The following is a 24,065-nucleotide window of genomic DNA, read 5'->3' as shown; positions in this document are numbered from 1 at the left end:
ACTCCAGGTCTCTCTCCCCGTTATCATACATCCCTCTTCAGCACTCCCTCTGCCTCTCTTTGTTCTGATGAATCAGTGCTTTAGAGAACATGCCCATTCTGGCTCCATAGCTGGAGCTTGTTCAGTATCCTTGGCATTGGGGGGGAAATGGCAAAGAAAGGCTGAAAATTAGAGTAGAAGAGAAATGTAAGGAGGGGGAATGAGAGAGCACAACAGGAATAAAGAAAAGAAGAATAAGGAGAATAAACGACTGAAAGAAAGGAGCCTTAATGAAGCAGAACAGAGCCCATGGTGGAGACCAGATGAAGTGAAGAGCGAGGACACAAAATGAAATATCATTTCAGGTCTACACATTAAACTAATTCAGATTTCTCCTTTTCCACTTTTTCTATATCATGCTTAAATTTAGAACATCTTTATCTTGTCCTTTGTAAGATGTTATTTTCAGGAGATAAATGCACTCCACTTGTCTTAAATCAATCAGCAATCACTTTTGATTCAGGGTTGGAGCCAGTGCTGTTACTTTACGGTGTTCCAGCTCTTGCAGAATTTTGTAAGAGGTGAAGATTACAGATAACACTCAGAGATATTATCGATAATCGCAATATTATAAATTTTTTTGTTCATCTTTAAAATGTCATGCAGCTCTAAAGAACAGGCATGTGATTTTTTACTTTCTTCAAAGGCTGAAAATGTGTGCTCCAGTCAAAGTTACACTCACACTGCAAAAGTAGAATGTGGACGGACAAGCTCGTATAGCATAATATTCTGAGATGGACAAATATGTGTTTGAATAAAATGTTTAAATACAAAACAGATGGAGAAAGAGGCACATCCATTCATATCTTAAATCCACAATCTTACATATTTTAATGAAATCAGTATCTCTAACTGCTGCTTGGCCGATGTGCATGTCCAGTTAAATTCATCCAAAACATCTGGTGCACTTTGTAAAATCTGTCAGAGAGAAATGTAGACTTTAACAAGTTCTTAAAGGAGAAGTTCGCTTTTTTTTAAACCTGGACCTTATTTCTGTCATAAAATACATAAAATACCGTGCTCTGTGACAGTCGGCTAAATTCACACGGAGTTCGCTACTGCTAGCTTTGTGCAACATGGCAGGATATTTATCAGATTTTGACGACGTGGAATACAACTATGAGTACTATAGACATCCTTACCGGAGTGAATGAGCTATGCTGCAGCGTTGCGCGTCGATGACTTCCTCCCACGAGACGCGTGTATAGAAAGCCCCCCTAAGCCCCCCGATAGCCCACAATAACAACAACACGGCAGCTCTGAGCTAACAGTGCAATAGTACGCCTTCATTCATTCATTCGTCTTAAAGTATTGGTGAAATAAAGACAGATAATGCCTTATTTAGAGGCTGTATTGTCTGTGCCCTGTTCTCTCCTGTTCTATGGATATACGCGGATATATCTTGAGTGATCTAAATATCGTCTGAAGGACGCCGACTTTCACCAAACTGTTATCGGTGAGTAGATGAACGTATTTTATGCCAGAAATAAGGTCCAGGTTTAAAAAAAACAAAACAAAAAAAAAACACGAAATTCTTGTTCAAAAGCACTGAGCTACTATGGAAAAATACAACCACAAATTTTCAGTTTACATCCCCGACATCATGAATTTAAAATGCTGAATTCTGAGAAGCTAGTGTGAAACTGCTGTGCAGCAACACACTTGACCTTTGACCTCCCCACAGAGGTGCGCAACCTAAATAACATAGTTACAATTAAACACATACATCAAAAGAGCAGTTGACCTGAAATGCAGAGATTTAGGCAATTTTTAGCTTCGACATCTGGGAGCCACTCTGTTACCCGTGAGTACTCCTATCTCCCACCGTCAAACATTCTTTCACAGTCATTCTGCTAAATTATCTGCAAGTCTGATGTGCTGTTAATAAATCACAAACACTGACTTGCACCGAGGAAGAATGGCAGCACATGGATCTGCACTTGGGTGTGGATGCAGCCACGCACGCCAAACTACAAACATAAAAAACTAAGTGAATGCAGTACTGACTCAATTCTGCATCATAAATGACTGAAAAGCAGTGTTATTAATGAGTGGTTGTTAGTGCGTGGGCGACCATGAATAGTGTTTGTGTGGAGAGAGCAATGGAGAGAGGACGAGCTTACAACTACAGACTGACATGGCATTTGGTCCAGTCAGCGATCCTATTCAATAAGCTTGACCAGACTTCACTTCTCCAGTCATTTTTTCTGGCACTAAAAAAAAATCCCAGAAATCCCAGTGATTACAGCGAAAAACTGAGATACGAATGTGATTCTCTTAAATATAAACCCGCTTTTCTTTAAAAAACAAACCAGGCTCTGAAACTTTTGGCTCCGCTGTGATCCATGATGACATCATGAGCCCATTACATTGGAACAACAAGACCACGTGCTGCCATTACTCTGTCACAGGGGACTAAGAGCATTTTTACAGGCATGCTGATGGCATTAGAAATGTCTGGTTTCCTCCACGGGCTTTTATGAGGTCCCACAGTGAGCTCAAACAGGTCTGGCTCAGGTGACCTAACGAAGCACTTGTCTCATTTTGCTGCAGGGGTTCTAAAGCCAAGCCTGGGCCATAGCACAGACTGCCCTGAATTAAAACACATACAAAGAATCCTTCAGGCGCACCTTGATATATTCTGGTTTATTGCTGTTCATCCCATGTGGGGTGATGAAATGAGCCCCATATTCATCGTATGACTGTGGGTTATACACTGCTGATGTGCATTAATATGCGACAATAAAGCTAGAAAATGTTTGTGTCAATCCAACAATATGGAGCTGGAGGTGCATTGAGAAAACACTGAAATAAAATAAAATAATCTTAATAATCTGCATATTAGAAAATGTACAAACATGACAATCTTCCCCGCTTTTGATTTGATGCGCTGCATGAAACTCACATTTTATGTGAAAGTGCTTCATACTGTAACAAACAACAATAGCTGAGAACCACACTGCAATGTTATCAAAATGCTGAAAGAAAACATAGAAAAATATCATTCTACAAAGAATCATTGATCCGTGGTTAACGCGATATAACGGGAGAAGTGGATATGTGGAACAACTATTTCCAAAACTTTGGAAAAACAGCACAGAAGAATATTGGAAGACGGCTTAAGACAGATGGGATGCGTCGCTGGCTGGTCTTGTGGAATTGGGATGTATTCACCCAACTAGCTCTCTGTAATTACAGAGGCTTTGCTGGGATCCGATTTGCCCCTGAAAGCTTGTTCAAGGCATAGGGGATTGATAGAATAATGGCACAGTCTGACAAAGGAATACGGACACCGCTCCCAAAACAGAGAGAACTTATGCAGTTCTGTGTCGAGTATACAGGCTCGGTGGCTCAGATGGGAGTAAGGTAAATTGAATTATGTGCTCTGTCCACACTGGCTGGCTTTTGATTTGAATGAACTAACTACTTAAAGAGTTGTACCCCGGTGGCCACTTTGAAAAGAGAGTTCAGGACATCTGCTTTTCAATGCAGAAGACTTAACCAACAGAGATAAAAAAAAATCTAACGTCTCATTAGATGTGGCATCTTCCTTTTTTAATGTTATCATATCATAAACAAATCTGCATGAGGTCCTGTCATCACTGGAATAATATAAACTGACAAAGGTGCCCAGTGAACAATGTGAAGGCTACTCAGAGAACAGTGGAGATCAGGCAATGATTTCTTTCTGCATTATCTTAGCTGCTGCAAGCAGTTAGTTTGAAAGGATCTGATGAGGGCAGGGTGTTCAGCTTTTTTTGATGCTCCTCGTGATTTTGTGTAGATTTTAGGGAAAAACCAAGTGGGAGACTGCATTTTTAATCATTTAATCACGTAAAAAAAGGCGCTTGTGAAATACTATGCAGTGTTGAAAATTAAGCCAGATGTAGAAGCGGGGCTGAGAGATGCTTGATTTTATTTCATCTAATTAGATACTCTATTTGATAAGTAACAAGGTCTTTTTTCATGGGAAAATACCAAAATTTCAGTTCCACCCTTTAAAGTGTGAATTTGCTGCCACGGTCATCACTTTTTATAGCTCCAGGTATGGACAAAGCAGACACTGTTGATGAGCTCTGTGGGCTCTCTGAGATTCTTTGAGATCATTTTCTGAGATTCTGAATCAATCAACTGAAAAAAAATGATCGAAGAATTGATGACAATAATCGTAAATTGCAGTCTATGTTCAGCTCGACCTTCATCAGTTACAACATGAAACGATCCTTTTTCGTTAAAATCTCTTCATTACATGCATGATGAATTATATAAATATAAGAGTGTAACGATTAGTATTTCTACAGTACTTTTGCTTTTGTAAAACCTCAGTACTTTTTCTATCGCTGACTAATTTAAGAGTTGTTTAACTACTGTTTATTGCTGTAATCTCTCTGTTAGCACTGTTGCTTCACAGTTTGAGGAGTCTTGGTTGGAATCTTGGCCGGAGCATTTCTGTGTGGAGTTTGCGTGTTTGCACCGTGCGTGTGTGGATTCTCTCTGGGTCCTCCAGCTTCCTCCCACCGTAAAAAAATCCCTGCATGTTAGGTCAAACGGTGCACGGCTGTTTATCTCATTTTCTCTGTGTTGGTCCTGCTGCAGCCTGGTGACCTGTCCAGGGTGCACCTCTGCCTTTCGCCATTCTGACATCACTTCCTTGAGTACATGTGTTTACATTTCCTCTGGCTGAGGTGAGAGATGAATAAACGAAGGTGAGGAGGATAGAGGTTTGAGAGTCATCTGCTTGCTAACATGGTTCATGGTGAAAAGCCAACTCCGCAGTCACCTGCCTCTTCACCTGATCTATTTCTGGAGAGGCGACGACAGCGAGTAGCAGAGATGAAAGCAGTGATGCTATGTTAGTGGAGAGAACCTGTTATTGGTTTGTGAAATTAGCTTATCTATCATGTGAAAACTAGAGTTTCTCACAGAAGAACCTCATATCAGCATAACAGGCACACAGCAGTGTGTGTTATTCAATCAACATGGATTTCTCAGTGATTGAATTCCACAGAAGTATATCCCACATTTGCTAACAGCATGTTCTCTGTGTGCGCTCTCCCAATTAGTTGCTGTGACATTTTCAAAACAAATCATCACATTCGTTCTGAACTGTCGAGGAAAACCTGCAAGGCCACGAAAATGCCCGTGTGTTGTGAGTCTCTCATGCATGTGTGTGGCCCACAGAGTTAAAGTAAAGTGTCAAGCATCAGCAGCCCTCAGGAGAGTGGAAGGGGATTAACAGTCTATTTGGAGTTCCTGGTTGCTGGGAAAGGGATGCCCTCAGGCCTGATCAACAAACAGGGCTTCCGAAGCCCTTGGCCAAATTCAGACTGCCCACATCTTCACTTCCTATTTTGTTATGTTCGGGAATGGCAGACCTAAATTGTACATACCCTTCTTTTCCTTTCATCTTCTTGTGATAATTCATTAGGTACTGTATGCATGTCCCCGAGGCTTTGAAGGAAGTTGATCAAATACTGTACACGCATCCATAATCTGCTTGATCCACTCGGTGTGGAGTTGAAGGCAAGATGGATGTACATATCTCTCTCGTGCTCCCTTCTTCCTTAACTCTCTCCCTTTCTTGATCTGCTTTCAGGCTGTTTGCTTTCTTAAATGAATGTAATGGTACAAACGGAGGATAAATTGCCTTCTGTGCACTTCATCTCCTCACATCCATCCCACAGGGCCCTTTCCAAAGCAGGAGGGCAAAAAAGAAAAAAGAAAAAAGAAAAAAGAAAAGGGGAAATAATTCACTTGCTTTGCCTGGGAGATACACATTGCTATCTGTGTAGAACTCCTGCGATAAGGCAGATGTGCATTTGATGCATGAGGCCTCCCGCACTATCACAACATCACAGAGCAAGCAGGGAGAAAGAGGGCTAAAGCATGTGCAGATGTGCACACACCAGACCTTCACCTTCTTATTCTAATATCTACCTATACTCTATATACAATTATGATACAATATTCAATCAGGTGGTTTACCCATGGACTGAAATGTCATGTGCAGGTAATGTCCTGCAGATGCAGCTAAAAGCATCTGATTGAAAGGTTTACTCTTTAAACGGGCTAACAATCCAGGTGAACTCTCCCCATCGTCATTTTTTTATGCTCAATTAAACAAAAAGAAGCAGTTCTCCACACATTTAATAGGACACTAACTTCACACCCATGTAACAGTGCACAGACAAAGAAATTTAAAATGCTGGCAGATGTCAAAATTCGCTTCAAAATCTACGGGAATCAAATGCTACTCAGTAACCGCTGAATAACACATTCGGGTCTTATTCAATTTGACAGCTAAAAGGTGAAAGAATCAGACAAACTAGACAAAAGACCCTGGACTAAAAAAAATATATCAGTGAGCTTGTAAAGTGTCATTCGTCTCCGCTAATGCATGTTTCTCATTAAAGCAGAATGTTTATGAAAGAAATATCAATTTAAACTAATTTGGAAACAACAAGAAAACATTATCGGAGACTTATGAGCTGTTATTAAAGTCTTAAAACAGATGCAAGGGTTGTAAAAGATTAATTTGTTTACCAATGAATTATTGAGAGGTAGGATTTAATCAAAGCTACAGATGTTGAAGTCTAAAGTGTTGTTAATCTCACTTTGATTACATCTCAATGAAAATATAGCCTATAAAAATCAGACTGATTGTTGATTGCGGAGTCAATTACAGACACCAAATAAGAGACAGTAAACAATGAAAATTGATTAATTCAGACTGGCTGAGTGACTATTTGACTGAGATGGAACGCTGTTGTTCAACTCTTCATCAGCGTTACTTTAATGGCATCATCCAGTGGTGCTTTCAAACAATGCAGCACATAATAGAACCAAACACGAATACGTGTCTCCGTCGGAATGTGACCGTAATGTTATCTCATATAAAAACCATAATGGCGATAAGAAATAAGACAAAGTCAAAAGTTCATAGTTCATAATAGTAAAGATGAAAGCTCAATCAGCCTTTTTGAAGCAGTGGAAAGAAATGCCCTTCATCTGAAGTGTGGATGCGTGTCTCAGTGCAGATTGATGTTTCCCACCTTTGAGACCCGAGTGTGAGGGAGGTGAGAGAAGGGTGAACCTCACTTACTTTCTCATGAGATGAAAAGTCTGACCTTTTATCAGCTGTGGAAAATGCATTAGCAACCTCATAATCTAATTCAAGACCATGCAAAGTGGAGGTTTTGACTGAAGTGAAGTGTTGCAAGAGCAAGGGGGCAAAACACTGCAGTGTGTGTTTCTTTCAGTTGTAGATCTTTGGGTTCTTTTTCTCCCTTTGCTGCCTCCCTGCCAGGCTCTCTGGAGCTGCTGAGTTGCAAAGGATTTTTTAAGGCTTTGAACGACTGAAATCTGTGAGCTTCATATCTTTTTCTCTCCGCTCCTTCCGACCTCTTCCTCTGCGCCCCTCTTTCTAGCCTATGCTCTGAGGAGAGTTGGAAACTCTGCTGGGTAATGGGAGCAGCAGTCAATCAACTTGAAGTTTCAAAGGTGATGCTTTGTTTCACGCTTGCTTCCCACAAATCCCTCCGCGCCTGGCAACCTGTCAGCTTGTCATTTTAAAACACCACATCCAATGCCAGTCACCCAAACCACACAGTCCCTCAGCAGATGGAGGGGCTGACTTGTCAGCTGCCTGTCGAGAAATGAGGTCACTCCATTTTGCGAGGTCCACCTTCTTTTTATAAGGTGAAACATACCAATATAAAAAGAAAACACTGTGCTCAGGTGTTTACGTCTGGCTCCCTTTCACGTAAACCCGGCAATAGACCCGACAAAAATTCATGCCACGGGTTTTAGGATGAAAAGTGATATTTACATTTACTCTATATATAGTTGTAACAAAACTAAACATGAATAAATCCTAGCTTTCAATTGGTGCCCTTCATTTTAACTGGGTGTGACAGCACTCTCAAAACACCATTGGATCTGCCAGTTCTAATAACGGGGAGGTTAGTAATAAATTGTCAAATGAGCTTTTGTTGTACAACGATCCCACTGATGAACTGTAAAAACTTGATATGGCAGAGGGGGCAGGATTTCTGGACGCCCACACAAACCAGGGCTCCTCATATCTCCCAAGGTTTTATAGGCTCAGGTCTGAGTCATTTCAGCTTTACAGTCCCAGTGACCTTCCCATTAGGGCTCCATTACCAAAGGTCTATTAGAGAGAGAGGCACATACTGAGGCTATTTATCCAGCTGCAGCCTCTTTCTGTGAAACGCAGAGGGTAAACAAGGGTGCAGCTTTGTAAGCATCGCACAGTCATGGGTGAGTACCTTTATTTAAGGCAGAAAATGAATACAAATGTATACAAACACATGGGGCATAAATGACTCAAAGATGGAAAACTATAATGTTCTGGCAATTGCGAGCAATTGAACCCCACCTCCGTTAAAAAACAACTTCCCCACACAAAAGGCCTCCAAGGAGCTCCAATTAGCTGACTAGATCTGAACTGCTTTTTGTCTGACTGAAAATGGGAACTAATTGCTAATGACTAATGCGTTTGGGCATACTAATGTTTGACAAGGTGTCTTCTTTCAGATAAGCGTTGTGGTGGCTCGTGTTTTTTGTGTTTTGGTTTATTAGGCTCTAGCTACACGAAAATGAAACGAGGTTTTTTTTTAAACCGAGTACGAAAATTATTGCGAACACACAGGAAAGCTTCTGTAAAAATATCAGGTCCTCATGGCAACGCCACGCTTGCTGAAAATGATGCAGTACACACGCCACACCTCTAGGTGCGCTGTAAGCCACCCCCACCGGTTACACCAGAACAATAGAAGAAGCAATGCGCATGCGTGTACGCCCCTACTTCTACCAGCGCGAAGCTCACGTGAAGCTCAAACAAAAGCCGCTTTTTGTTCTGGTCACTGACGTATGTGTATGCGTCACTGGCGTTGGTCATGTGGCTGTGACGCAGATGTAAACAAATGCGTTCTGGCTGTAACAATGGCAACGCGAACGGCGGCGTTCCTAGATCTTCCCACTCTGGAACCCATTCTCCAAAAATATCGTTTTGGGGTACCCAGAATGCCGGCTCCATGTGGCCGCGACAGCCAAACGATAAGCAAAAATATCAGTTACAGTGAAAAACGTTTCCATGTAACCAGGCCCTTAGTTTGTGTGTCATGTTATGTTTTGTATTTAGTTCATTTTTGTCAGTCTCACCTGGTATATCAACTTTCTTTGCTTCCTATTTTATTTTCTTGAGCTCCTCCATAGTGCATTCTGTTGAGTTTTCCTCGCCTCTTGTTTTATAAAAGGTCTTCAGTTTTTGACAACCACACCGCTTTCCTTTGTTCTGTGCCAGGTCATTGTTTTTAATCGTGTTTCGTTGTCAGTCTTTCTGGTCAGCCTGTTCGTAAACCATTCCTCTTTGTTTAGTTTATCGATTCTTGTACTTCTGTACTTGTCCTGCTCCAGCAGCGCTTTCAGTTTTTCTTATCAAAGCCTCAAAGACCATCCGGCCGGCTTCGCTTCTCTCTACGGTCCGTAGCATTTGGGTCCTAACCTGAGTTAAACTCAAATCGTGACAAACAGATTTTGTCAGATGTAGTCATCTTGCTACACATCTTCTGTTCAGCCTAATCCTTTTTTTTTTAATCCTAGAAAATACTGCCGGGCAGTAAAGGAAAGACTCTAAGCTAATTTCAACTCGGTTCAACTTCATTTACAACACTGTAACCGTCTTTAAAATGTAAGATTTGAGCAGTTCTGCATTGCCTCTAGAGGTCATGAGATAATCAAGAGACGGTGTCTGCTATGGTAATATCCCCGTATAATATTTACTGTGCTGTAAAATGGCAGCTTGCTAACAAAACAAGGCTGGGTTTACCTTGTTTTGACATGGATGTTTATTATCTGGAGACGTGTGCACAACAAATATACGATGTCGTGCTTACTCAACGACACGAACTAGGGCTGAATTGTTTTTTGCAGCTTTTCAATATAAAATTCATTTCTTTTCATTCACACTGAAAAAATAAATAATGCTGACAAAAATAATAAAAAACTGTGCAATGCAATGTAGGTGTCAGTTTGATTTCTTGATAAGTGTTTAAGGAGATTTGGGTAACGTGTGCGAGACGAGGCGTTTGCTGAGCATGGACCTTGACTCTGTCAGAAAAAAAACCTCAAACAGCCCTTTAAGTATCATCCTGAATCTACTCTTTGATCATACTATGGTTCTCCAGGGCCAACTGCTGAAAGAGGTAACAGGTCAAGGTTAAATGCTGTTCGTTCTCATCTTTCATAATGAAGACTGACTGGCAGCCAGTAGTGTGTGACCTTCAGTGCACAAACTTCCTCGACTTCCCTTTCCCTGTCCTTCACATCCCAAACGTGTGTAATCTCTGCAGGTCCAAAATTGAACTTTAAGTAGTCGCAGGAGCATTTAAAAAGAGAAGCAAATGTGAGCCATGCAAAGAGAAAGGGTCAAAACGTTTCAGTCCAATTTTGCAGTTTGGAAACACAAATTAGTCAGAATGATTGCAATTTCTGTGGTGCTGATTCTTCATACTTGACAATGAAAGTTCCATTAAGTTTGATTTAGAAATGTAAATGACTGTTTGTTTGTTATGATAGGCAAGTGACATGAGTCTTGATGCGAATGTGTTTCAAGCTTCTTTTTGCAAATTGTAAATAGACTCTGAGCAAAATAAGAGCCAGTGGATATTATTGTGTCTCAGAGGCAGCACTACAAATATCGCTGGCATACCGCTTGGCAGGCATACACAAGATATGCAAAGTAGCAAGAGGTGCAAAACAAAAACACAGTGTTGTACATGGCGAATATTTCAAATCAAATCACAACGCTCGTGACAGCTAATCCTCTCCCTGCAAATAAAACTCCATATTGTGCTGTTCTCGAGGCTGAGACCCAAAACCAAAAATAAGCTTGCATTTATAATTAACCTGCAACTCTAAGCTCTTAATGCTGAAAAAAAAAACAAAAAAAAAACGGTGAAGGTGAGAGCTCAGCATTTTCAAGAAACTTAGGTTAATGCGGATTTTTTTTTTTTTTCTAAACAAAAAAAAAAGTATAAAATAGTCAAACTCTGGGGCGGTCAGTGGCGTAGTGGGTTAAGCAGCCGCCCCATGTACAGAGGCTACAGTCCTCGCTGCAGCTGGCCCCGGTTCGACTCCCGCTCTGAGCGGCCCTTTGCTGCATGTCTTCCCCCTCTCTCTGCCCCCTGCTTCCTGTCTCTCTCCAACTGTCCTATCATTAAAAGGCATAAAAAGCCCCCAAAAAATATTTTTAAAAAAAATAGTCAAACTCCAATCTTAAAATGAGTTACAGCAAAATATGATGGAGTTGCCAGACGAGATGAAAAAAAAAGACCAGAGGAGAAATAATTTTTATAGGAGGAGCCTTGCCTAACCCTTCTCTTCTCAGTGGAAACCACAATATTCTCTTTGACAGTGAAGTAAAAAAAAAAAGAGAATGATATGTCACAAGAATGTGTGATGGTAAAATTCTCGCCGCATGTCCTGCACAGAGTGTACCGATATTCCCTTGAGAGACAATAGTTTCAAGCCGAACTGAATGCAGAGAATCACAGAACACCAAGCAGTGCTGCATTTTTCATCATTTTTCATATCCAACTTCACTTAGATAGGTGGGCGAGTTAAGGGTAAATAATTACACTGACATGAACAAAAGCTGAAGTTTGAAATTTAAGGTGATAACATTTACTTTAGACGTGCGAGTCAGTGGCCTTCACTAAGTGTTGGCTGTATTGCCATGTGAATTTAGTTCAGATAACCTTGTCATTTTGTACTCTTAACATCATGGGAGGGTTTCAGGATGGAGAACTTTCCTCAAATCCCCCGTAAAACATAACAACCTTCTCATCCAGAGCTGTTCTTACTTGGTTACACACACAATAATACTATTCCAGCCAGAGGCAAGCAGGGAAAGGTCACAAAACGCCAAATGACAGATGTCAGTCACAGGGGGATGGAATAATCCAATCCCTCAATAATGTTCTGAAAGGCTTTGGGAGACCATGGGAATAGTGGCCAACCAACTCGTCACCACTGCATATCACAGAGAGAAAATCTTTTCCCTCTTATCCCCACAGCTTAGAAAGTGAAACGTACGTCGGGATTAAGTAAACTATCGAATGGAATCAGGACGAATAAAATTTTGCAATTCTCAAACTGGAAAACTAAAAGAAATAAAGAAACAATGACCTGATAAGCTAATGCTACTGACCCTTTTATTGACAAACGTAGCCCCAGCTGCCCAACGAGCTAGAACTATCTCATAGCAACTTACCTGCTGACTTTACTGAAAAGCAAAATGAGAAAGTAAGATCCAATGCCCCCCCATCAGCTACTAGGAAGCATATGTGCAGCGTGACTGTGTGTGATAGGATGGGGAGGATCACCTGCGATCCGAGCAAAACAAAATAAGATCAAATTTAATTCTAACACATGGAGAATTATTGATAGGTTCCTGTTGTTCTTGTACTTTGTCTGCAATTGTTTCCCGCACACACTGGGAAATGCCTTGTGGGATAAAGCACGCGATAAAACACGGTGTGAAATTCAGCGTCATTCTTTGAACTATGTGTCACCCTTGACAAGTGAAAGTGAAATGATAAAATCACACCACCGCTTATACATTATAGATGAGATGTAAATCAACTAGACTGCTGCAAATCAACAATACACTGGGCTAGTTAGTTTTACTTGAATGAACAAGAAATGCAGAAGTTGCAGAGCTGCGTTTGCTCAGTGAGGAATGTGGGTGTGTGTGAGGTAACACCTGCATAATAGAACCCCTACCTTTCTGGAACCGCAGGACGTCCATTGCGAGGTTTGTTGACTTGAGCATACAGCGCCTCCAGGGGCGGGCCATTGCTCTCAAGATTCAAGGAGACATGGTGGCTCTGGGGACTTTGAGGGAGGTGGTAGTGGTGGTTGTAAGCGTCCATGCTGCTGCTATCTGCAGACGAGTCTAATGAGCCAATGCCGGCGTAAGTGTGTTCCTCGTCTGAGCTGAAGGTGCGGCTGACAACATCTTGGATCTCAGCGTATTCTCTGTCCTTTGCCTGTTTCTCCCGAAGTTCCTTTGTTTTGGCCTGTATTCTGAGAAAAGCACATTGAAGATAAAATGTAAGATAAAAGCAAATTCAAAATGATTTTCTGTACTTCTATAGTAGAAAATGATGCTACGACAAGATTTTATTTTTTCCAAATAAGCTTGGTGAACTCATTAGAGTGAATGATCAACTTACCAAATATTTACTGACTCTTTAATGATGGATCTTATGCTTTCCGAGCATTCTGGTTTGTTTTTTTGAACCCTGCACTTTTGTGTGTGTGTGTGTGTGTGCTTGTGTGTATGCACATGTGCCTATAAATCGGCAACATAAAAATGGTGCTAAAGAAAAGACTGAGTGTATAAGTCTCTCTCAGACTGAGAGGGGTTTGCAGCAGTGTTCAAACTTGAGTTTTACTTCAGAAATCAATCAGTCCAGACTGCAGAAGGCAGGAGCGCTCCTTTGCAGCCTGTACGTATGTCTGAAGGGGTGTTGTTCTCTTGAATGTGGTAAAAAATATATTCCGACATGCAGTACTATTGAAGGAGTTAGCTTTCCACAAGACCTAAGAGAGATCTCCTTGTCCTCTCTGACATCCCTTTCTCACCCTTCATGCTCTAACTCTCCCTGGGACCACTGGCACACAAGAGACCCTTTCACAGACCTTTCCTGTCTCAGAGAACGGTTCCATGTGAATGCCCATCTGTCCGCAGCTAACGAGACTCGTGCTGCACTAGAGCGAGGAGATCTGGCATCGCAAGAGCAGCGGTGGACAGTGGGTGGAGAAGGTCTGAGGACAGGCGAAGGGGGGGGGGGGTGACCTCCCACTGTGGAGACCCAGGCAGCAGTCACTGGACTGTTCACTGGTTCCAGATGTTATATGTGCTGTGGGGCAAAGCATTCATTCACACACGGAGACAAGCACGCTACCTCCCACTGCTGCTAGACTTCCCTATGACCTCAGGTCGTAGCTAACCTTTGACCCCCGATGCTGCTCCTCACAGATGACTGACAGCTTTGGAACAGAGTAAGAATCCCCTGCAGAACTCTCTCTCCCATGTCTCTGTATTTTAATAACAGTAATGACATTTCCAAACAATCACCATTTTTCAGTGCCAGATTAAGCCGATTCCCACACCCTTTCCACAGACAGCCTTGTTTATTCTTAGCTGTACAAAATCCCATTTTCTTGGCATTATCTGCAGAATGAGATTTTGATGGAGGCTTGATGCAATGTTGCAAGATATGCAGTCATCTGAAGTATAACGTCTTAAAGCTGACTTAGTGTATTGCATCATTATGGAGCAGGTACACCCTGAATATGCTTTTGCTTTTCCACTTGTAAAGAAATTAAAAAAATAAAAAATAAAAGCTTAACGGATTAAAACAACTACGCAGTTTATTGTTCGCTGTAATGTTATATCCTCATTTGTAAGTCGCTTTGGATAAAAGCGTCTGCTAAATGCATAAGCATAAACATATTTCCAAAGTTCTTTCACCTGCTATCCAGCTACAGTGATGTCAGATGTCTGCCAGGAATGACCAGACAATGATGTTACTGCAGGTCCATGTCCACTGGGATTTTAAGACCCTCTGGCGTTTCATGGACTAATCAAATTCATAAAGAGGAGCATTATTGACATTTGGAATGAGGTAATGGCCTCGGCTAGACCGGCGACATCACCCTAAAACAGAGACTTCTTTCCCAGGCCTCAGGAGGCTGGCACAGAAAAGCTTATGGGTACATTTCAATGAAATAATACATAGAAGTAAAACTTGTGCAAATTACGCAAGCAAAACTTAATTACTACCTTTAACATTTTTACAACTGATATATTTTGTGTTGTGACCTTGATACTTTTATACTTTTTTTTGTAACTTTTGAGTCAGTGCATCGGATAATCTCACTTTTCCTGTGTGTTTCACATCCCTACAATCCAAACCTGTCTCAGCTTGGACGAGATAGGATGGAAAGTCTCAAATGTTGGCTAAGAGGCAGTGAGTCTGTCTGTGATGAGTTGGTATTTAGATAAACTTCTTCTGATCATAACCAACGGATTACGTTGTCTAAACATATGGAAAGTAACCTTCTCTCTAGTGTTCTATTCCCTGCATGTCCAAATCTTTACCAAAAGATCTGCAAGAACATAACGTGAAAACATAGCACAGGTAGTAGGTAACAGTGCTAAATTTGGAAGCCATTTTTCTGCTCATTAGCCCCAAACCTTCCACACCTGCTAACTGGGATTTCTTTTTAACAACCTGCAACAGCTGCTCCACTCACAGCCCCTCTCCTTCCCCTACTTTCTCCTCAGAGACCACCCTTACTTTGTACCATATATACTCCATTAGCCAATTAATGGCCCGGCATGTTAACATAGAGGAAAGTGCTGCCCACACTAAACACATTATTACTGTACAACCTCAATTACCAGCCTGTCTCTTTCCTCCTCCTCCTCCTCTTACCAGATACTACATTTTAGTGGAGAGAGCCCTGTAGCTTTTAATGAAACCCCAAGAAGGGGACAATCAAGCTCCAGTGCTCGGTAGCAGCCCCACTGTGGGCTTTCATTTTAAGACCACTGATGAAACAAAAGAAGATCACGTCTCCCCTTTGCATTTTATTGTTCCTTGAAATAAAAGGAAGAGCTCACTTAAAACATTGTGCTGGAGAAGCATTTCCTCCTGGCAAACAGACAGTCTAGACTGTCTAATGCTGAAGGGATCAGGTCAGTTCAAGTTTAGCTCCTAATCCACTGACTGACCGTATCCTCAAGAAAATGATGTGTCTGCCAGATGAGGATGTACTCTCCTCCACATCCCTTCGTTTCAGCTTATTTTGTCCTCTCTATTCTTTCATTCTTTGAAATGAAAAACGCATTTTGCAATGTTACCATTACTAAAGGTTTGTTTGACTGCACAAACACTAATGATGAAAATGAGGTTGAATTAAATCTGAACTGGTAGCAGCCCAAATCTGTTCTCTCCACCCTACATCAATCTCACATTTAATCCACCAGAGCTGTTGGACTTATTCTCCATACATTTGTTTGTTTGTTTCATCTACCGAATGGATACAAGGGGAGAAAAAAAGGTTGCCTTCACTTTCATCCACGAATCAGCACACTTAGAAGTCTAAAAGCACGCCTTTTTAATATGTATTGTTACTGTTGCAAACAAAACAGAATGTATTTGCTTTCTTTCAAATGTAAACACCTTGAATAGAATTTTCTTTTTAATACGATTATCAAAACAATCTCATATGGTTCTGAAGTGCCGATGGAGGGCAGAATGTTTCTGAATCTAATCAAAGCACAGTAAATGACTCTGCGTGCAGCTGTCTGTGCAGAATCGCAAATCTCCAATACCCCATCTTGGTGTTGAAACTTGTCCCATAATGCAATCACAGAGATGACTGTTCTGGTTTTGTGGTGTTAATTCAGTGTTAATAATCACATCAAGTTGCTGTAGGTATCAATATAATTACAAATCTAATCACGCTTCCCAATCAGACAGCTAGGCCCTCCTTTGAACTCAAAATAATGAGATGGTTTGACAAAGTGGAACAATGTAACTGGTACCACAATCACTGGAAGAAAAAAAAAGGAATGATTTGCCTGCAGGGCTTGCATCAGACTGCTTTATTTCTTTTTTCAAATGGAGGCACAATGTGTCTCTATGCTGAAGATAGAAAAAAAAAAATTGGCTTTTGTTAAATAAAAATAGCCAGTTCTCACGTCTAACCCAGGTTTGCTTCTTGTCTAAAGCAAATTGTGCTGACTAGTTCAGAAACACTGGATGGGCTTTGTTTGTCTGGAGTCAGCACCAAGTGCAACAACAAACAAGAGGAAGCGGGCCACTGTCTTGGAAAAAAAAAAGTGACGTGTCCTGTGTTTGTTGAGGGAAGGGGAACAAGAGGAGCGGCAGCGGACTGCTGGTCGCTGATTAGGAGGCAAGTGGAGCTAAGCAGATAACAGAGAATGGACATCATAATCAGCAGCCACAGAAAAAGAGAAAATGGAGTTCAGTCCAGGCATAAAATGAAACAGGAGCAATGTCAGACTGGCTTTGTGGACTCACACTTTGGCCACAAATTTCAGGGCTAGCGTGTGCAGAGATAAGTCAGAAACTGACAGTCTCTACTGCCATTATCTTTCCTGGGTTTATTTCATTATTTCTATTCACCTCAATGGCTTTGCATGAATGAAGTCCACAATGAACCAGGATCCAGTCAAGGTGCTTGTTGTTTGCACAGTTGTCACAACCCAAGTCATTCAGAAAAAGATGTCTTTGGTACAATCCAGATGCAAAAAGGTGCCAGAAAATGGCTACTTTTCTTGAGCTGAACATAGATCTATATCAGCCTGGCCACAAGTTAGAATTCTTCCGTCATGAGACGCAAAAAAGCTAATCACAAGAGCTGTTTTGAATCTGCCAGATTTCTAGCAAACAGATGCTGTAAATATGCTAATATAAATCAAGTGGATGCAATTCAAATTTCATACTGACAATTGCTCCAGTAATAGAAGAGACATTTTAGAAGAACTCTCATCTACATCATCGACAGCAGAGGTCACCGACAGGCGGACCGCGGTCCAGGTCCGGACCGCAAAGCCGTCCCATACGGACCCGGACCTAACCGGCCAAAAACAGAGGGCTATGATAAAACCTGACGGAGCGCTTCTATTTTAACCGACGCAGCTTTTGTAGTCTTTACGGTAGCAGTTTAGCTGGTGTGGAAACGCACAGACCAATCCCACGTGATACTCAGCCAATCAAATCTGTGCATTACAGGCGGTAAACATTGCGAACCTACAGTGCATACAGAAAAGAGTTTGAGTCAAGTTACACATGAAAAGACGATAGATAGCATACAGTTAGAGAGAACAAAGGGAGATATACAGACGACTGACTTGAAGAAAGTTGAGAAACAGGAGTGAGATGGAGAAAGCTAGAGAAAATTAAGTAACAAATGGCGCTCTCCAAAAAAAGAAAAGTGGACAGCGAAAATAGAGCATTTAATCCGGGATGGACAGACTCGTTTCTGTTCATACTTCCCACTGGGAGCATTAAAGCAGTGTGTCTCATATGTTCAGAGACTGTGACACTTATAAAAAGTGCCAATGTGAAACGCCATTATGAGACAAAACATAAAGGTTTTGAACAAACATACCCACTCAAATCTGAAGTGAGATCACAGAAAATAAGTGCTCTCAGAGCCCAATATGACCAGTCCACCAGGATCCTGAGTCTCCTCAGAGTTGCTTGGATTTTGGGTCAACACAAAAAGCCATTTACTGATGGAGAGGTTGTCAAAGAATGTATGATGCATGCATGAAGAAAGTGAGAAACTGTTCAATTGTTAAGATGTGTTGAGATTTATTATCTGTAAAATTAATTGAGACTGTTCAGTCAAGATGTGAAACAGCAAAAGGGAAAAAAATATTTATTATTCATTTATTAATGTAACATTTATTAATTTTCACTTATTTTGAAATGCAGCCCTACTTTTCCTTAGTTAATGAGAGAACATTATACTTATCTGCAGCCATACATACATGTTCAGTTCTATGTTACGTGACAATAAATATTGTCAAAAAGTTTTTGAATTGTACTGAATTTATTAGATTTAACCGTCAGGTATTGATTACATGCAGATGTTGATACAACTACTTGGCTACTTAAATATATATCACACTAAATAGTTAGACATTATGATCTTCCGGACCTTTGCTTCAAGACATTTTCTCAAACTGGACCTCTTTAAATTTTAGTTGAATACCCCTGATCTACAATCTATAAGAGACCAACATGATGTCTATGCAGGGTAATATTTTTACTTAAAATAACTGACGATTGACATATTTGTAAGGACCATAGGCCAAACCAGCAATTCGTTCATGGTTAAAGGTTTAAGAATACAACCAGAGCGACATTATTGCAGGGTAGAAGGTGTAGGTTTTTTGATTGCTTTTAACTGTGTTTTAATTTTTATCGTTCAAATGCCTTGTCTTTATGTAAAGCACATTGAGTTGCCTGTAGTATGAAATGCGCTATATAAATAAAGATGCCTTGCCTTGCCTAGGTTTTATGAATGATTCTGTTTCATTGACTCCTATTCTAAATCACTGAAAGTCCCTGTCAAAACTATCTTCTCAAATGAATGTCCACTAATGTCAGCTGACCAGGAGGCTGGCTGTGGCCTATCCTGGCTGGTGCTGACGCACAGTGATTGCTGACAATTGCTGGTTTCGTAAGCCTGGAAAGATCTGATCTATTATTTCAGAAAAGCTCTCTGGAATGTCTTGTCTCCATGGCAGTAATGTAATCAATCAAAACATATGGCTTATGTGACTTATGACAATCAAATGTATCATCTTGGGAGTATAAAGCAGTGGTGCTACCAAAAACATATAAGAAATAATGGATTTCTAAGCTGTCGTCCTGCTTAACCCTAATGCTTTGAATATTGACTTAGCTTCATGGCAGGTTGGTTTATTATTACCCACCACAATTTCCCTTAGGATTTCTTTTCCATTAACTGAGGGAAAATCCTGGCCTAGCTGACTGATGGGATTTGGGAACAGGTACAAAAGGAAAGAATTAGGTTGCGCTCCAGCATTGGAAGCTCAGAGCTCAGACATGCAGAACGGACACAAACAAGACAGGGAATGAGAATGTGCTGCAAGACAAAGCAGCGTACAATGGATTGCATGGCAGCAGTGAGAGGAAAAGGAATAGGGACAGCATTTAAATACCGTGTATGCGTTTGTGGGGAGGGTTTGGAAGGCATGTACTATACATATGCCATGCCCACTGTATGTTTGTGTTGATTCTGCTGCTTAGCATGACAGTTGATTGAGAACTGCTTCAAAGAGGACAAATCTGGATGAGGAACCAGGCCCACCGGTCTCCAGGGCACCACAAGGGAAATGTGTTGGGCCTTCAGCCAAAGAAGTTCACACCCTAAATGGATAGGACCTTCCCAGCAAATCTGCAAATCATAGTTGAATACCAAAAAAGAAATGTGTGACAGGTTTTTGTGCAAGGCCTCCAGATGTTCCATTCAGTGGGAAAAAGGGCCTTTGTGACAGTTTAGTGTGTGCATCTGTATACTACAGTTTGAACAGCCATCCACCCTGCTCTTCCTTCGGTGTAAGAGGGAGTGCTATCAAGCTCCATTGTTTCTATTCAATTAGCTGTCATTACTAACGGCAGTTTGATTACTGAGTTCATTTGGCTGGTGGAGAACAATGGAGGCAGCAAGCTGTCTTTTCATTCACCCTGCCACCAATATTGTGTTCCCCACTGGAGAGAATTAAATGAGGCTTGTCTGTGAGGAATGAGGTGGATGGAGCCAAACCAATTCCATGCCTTATTCTTTTGGATGTCTTGATGTCCAGAAACTCCAGAAGACATAGAGCAAAGAGAGGTGGATAAAAAGGAACAGCGTAATCTTGAATGATTAACAACCTGGGTGAGCTACAGGAAAAGACAATTGCTGAGCGACACTGATTTCACTGCAATAATGAACATCATTCAATCCCGCTAAATCCACAGGGGTCTACAAGCGCCATTAGGAGGTCAGTTCCTGTGAATACTGCAGACTGATTTATTTAATGTACTGATATATATATATATAAAAAAGCACATTTCACAGATTAAGATTTAGTGCTTTCCTAAATTTTATAAGCTAGGTAGTTTCCTACTCTGGGTTCTCACCTCTCTTGTTCCAGCCTCATCCGCAGGGTCTCCTCTGCTGTTGCTTGCGCATCCTCTGTTTTAGATTTAGTGGAGTTCTTCCTCTCCACGCCGTCACCTGGCCGCTCATCCTTCCGGTGCTTTCCAAACCTGCAAAAAAAAAAAAAAAAAAAAAAAAAAAAAAAAAAAAAAAAAGGGGACAGGAGTGTATTAAGTTGAGGTCCAGGCACTGATAATTTCCAACCCAATGTGGATATTTCTTATGGGAGGATGTATTTTCCCTTATCTGGGAAATTCAGGTGAAACACTGTGTAGGAAATTAAAGTGTCAAGCTGTCAAAACCTGCAGATTTCTTTGGGTTGTGGAGACAACCAAAGAGGAGTCTCTCGCGGCACCAATTCAATATTGAAAGAATAACTTGGCATTTTTCATATAAATGGAATCAAAATGCATTAAGCCGCATCAAACGATAACTCAACATCGTGAATTCGCTTCCTGCCGGGCCTCCATACGCAGCAAAAAAAATAAAAAATCTTGTGTATATTCCAATGTGAATTGCATTGAATGGATAAAGTCAGCTTTTTAATAGAAGTCGTGGAGCATTCGATTTGTCCTTGAGCAGTAAAGTTTACTTAGAATGAGGGCAGCAGTGATTTAGATTAGAAGAGAAGTAATAAACTACCTTCGAATGAGGGAAACAGGCCAGCTTGCAGGCATCCTCTACATGGTAATGCAAACTTTCACATTTTAATGATGGAAATGGAAAGTTTTCCAGAGAGATGAGAATAATCTAAGCTGATTATCCTTAATTCTTCTGGTCGGCCGTGTCTGGTGCCGAGTGACTAAATGACCTGAGACTATGACTGAGGAATGTGAGAATGTGAGAATATGATGCGGAGTGGAAATTAGAAATATGAAGATTGAGAGGGCTATGCACTCAAACACACGCAGAGAAAAACAAGAGCTTTATTATCCTGACTCTCACCCCTATCTGCTTGTGGATATCCACCCACATTATACATTCACACATGATCTAAAGATAAAAGGTGAATTCTCTGAAAAGAGACAACGGCACAGGCAATATCATGAAAGTATGATGCAATTTCCTTCTGCTCCACAACATGAAGAGCTTAGAAAGCTTAGAAGAAAGTGCACAGCAGCAGAGTAAACTAAGAAATAAAATATCCAGCGTGAGCACGTGACAGTAATTTTGAATGACATAAGTCACTCATTTGTACACCATTCAACTATATGCTACTGACTTTGATCAGTGGTGCTTGGAACATAGTATGTACTTATTTTTAATGATGTGGGGCCTTGTCACTGTATAGACATGAATTGTGCAAATGAGAATATTGCCCGAGGTGAATGAAACAGAAGAAGTTTAACAAACGTCATCAGTAGAAATCAAATAGAACTCAGTTGTAAATGTTGAAATGTCACAGGAAGAATTCCATAATGCTTGTGTAACTGATGGATTTAAGGGATGTTATTCCAGAAGAGCTCCTGTAACCCAAATTCAACAAGAAACCCATGATGCTTTGCAGGATTTGTAAGCAAATCACTAACAGGCTGCACAAAGTAGAAGTGATTTGAGAAGAAATACTGTACAATATGAGCCAAAACAATCACAGATTATGTGATTAGAGTTGGATATCTCATCTTTACAGCTCCTACTGAGGTCTGGGATATTTCAAATGGCAAGTGGAAAGTAGCTTCTCGTAGTAACCTGTTGAATTGGTGACAGTGCGTTGGATCGGGCTGGTACAAGCCTGAGCCGCACTGAAGCCGCACTGTACTGTCATAACAATCACGATGATCATATCATCTTCTTAAACTGTCGACATGTATTTGACATATTTTGATAGAAAATGAAAAAGAAGAGTCATTCATAGTAACAGAAATACTGAGCACTGTGTAAATACTGACTTGATCGTAGGATTATGGACTGACTTGGTATATGCTGCAATAATAATCTTTTTTAAATCGAAAAAACAAGTATTACAGATATGTTAACGACTGTGAGGTTGATGGTAATCAGCCCACTCATATGAATACATCTGATAAATAATATGAGACAAAGCAGCAGCAAAAAAAAAGTGCACGGAAGAAAGCACATGTGGCCTTCAGTGAGTAAAATTCAATAAACATAATCACAAACAAGGACTGGATTCTATTGAGTGTTTGTGTTGCACGACTTAACTCATCGCATTGATCATGATGCTTCACACAGGCTTTTTTGAGCAGTCCTGCTCAATGTCACAGGGAAAACATTAAGCTCCAGCCCCCATGGTCCTTCGCTCGGAGTTTATTTTTACCTTCCTCCTAGCTAAGCTTTCACTCGACAGTTTGCAAACTTTCTCTGAAAATTGACATCAAACAAGGTTGACTTTGAGCAGGTGGAAGTAAATACATTCATAGGATAGCAAACTGGTTTCTCCAGGGTATTTATTATTTTTTTTAGTACTTTACATTAAAAGCAACTTGGACCTTTGATCAAATTGCCTCTCTTTGAAAGAGACTGCTTTGGAAATGTAATCCATTGAATGTGCTGTAGTCAGGGGATCCTCATTTGCGGCTTCGTAAAAAAAAGCCCAAGAGAGGCAGAGAAAGCAAATCTGTGGGCTCTTTTGTAGCACAGATCTAATACATTACTTGATTAATTAATCAACAAATGGCCCTAATAAAACTCTATGATAGGGCTGAGAATGCTAATAATTATGACTCCGCTATCTATCACCAGAGCAGGAGACAGCTTTTCTCACCTCACTTCAAGGACTTTCATTAAATTCCTGGGGCAGATTCACCTTCCTCTTTTCCTCATCCAATTTGTTCTCAATGTGTCTCACCCATCTCCCCCCAAAATATAAGATAACCTTAAGGTAGACGAAATTCTGCTCAATTTTTTTCCCCTTATTTCTCTGGCTCAACATCAGTAGAGTGAGGGATTTGTTATGGTGAAACATATTGGCAGATTAAGCTGAGTAGGACCCTGGGCATGCAGCAGCTCTCGTATGACAGGCTATTCCCCTATCACTAGTGGCCTGAAAGGAGGGCCAAGATCAAAGCAGAGGTGGAGGAAAGGGATAAATAAGAAGGCTATTGGGACACTCGCTGGCTCACTGACAACATGGCTCTTTCTTTCACATGGACAGCCTGAATCCTGCCATTGTGGAAAACAAGTATGAGCCTCCAAAACTTCACTGCGGGACAAATATGTATGATATATTTCAAAATGATTCATTCCTCAAAAGGAAGCTG

The 24,065-nt window shown here is 40.9% G+C and overlaps 1 protein-coding gene across 7 annotated transcripts in view; it reads right to left on the bottom strand.

The window, feature by feature from the left end:
* LOC142370262 (partitioning defective 3 homolog) overlaps positions 1-24,065 on the bottom strand; it is a 333,677-nt gene that overhangs the window by 62,319 nt on the left and 247,293 nt on the right. For all 7 annotated transcript variants that reach the window (XM_075452746.1, XM_075452747.1, XM_075452752.1 and 4 more), the window contains 2 exons: positions 20,826-20,954; positions 12,847-13,149 (listed from right to left, as the gene is read on the bottom strand). In XM_075452746.1, coding sequence (XP_075308861.1) covers positions 12,847-13,149; positions 20,826-20,954 — 432 coding nt within the window. The remainder of the gene's footprint in view (positions 1-12,846; positions 13,150-20,825; positions 20,955-24,065) is intronic.

This window comes from Odontesthes bonariensis, chromosome 20 (genome assembly GCF_027942865.1).
Source record: "Odontesthes bonariensis isolate fOdoBon6 chromosome 20, fOdoBon6.hap1, whole genome shotgun sequence".
NCBI classification, from domain to species: domain Eukaryota; kingdom Metazoa; phylum Chordata; class Actinopteri; order Atheriniformes; family Atherinopsidae; genus Odontesthes; species Odontesthes bonariensis.
The sequence above is the reverse complement of the archived record's forward strand: the minus strand, read 5'-3'. Positions and strand labels throughout refer to the sequence as shown.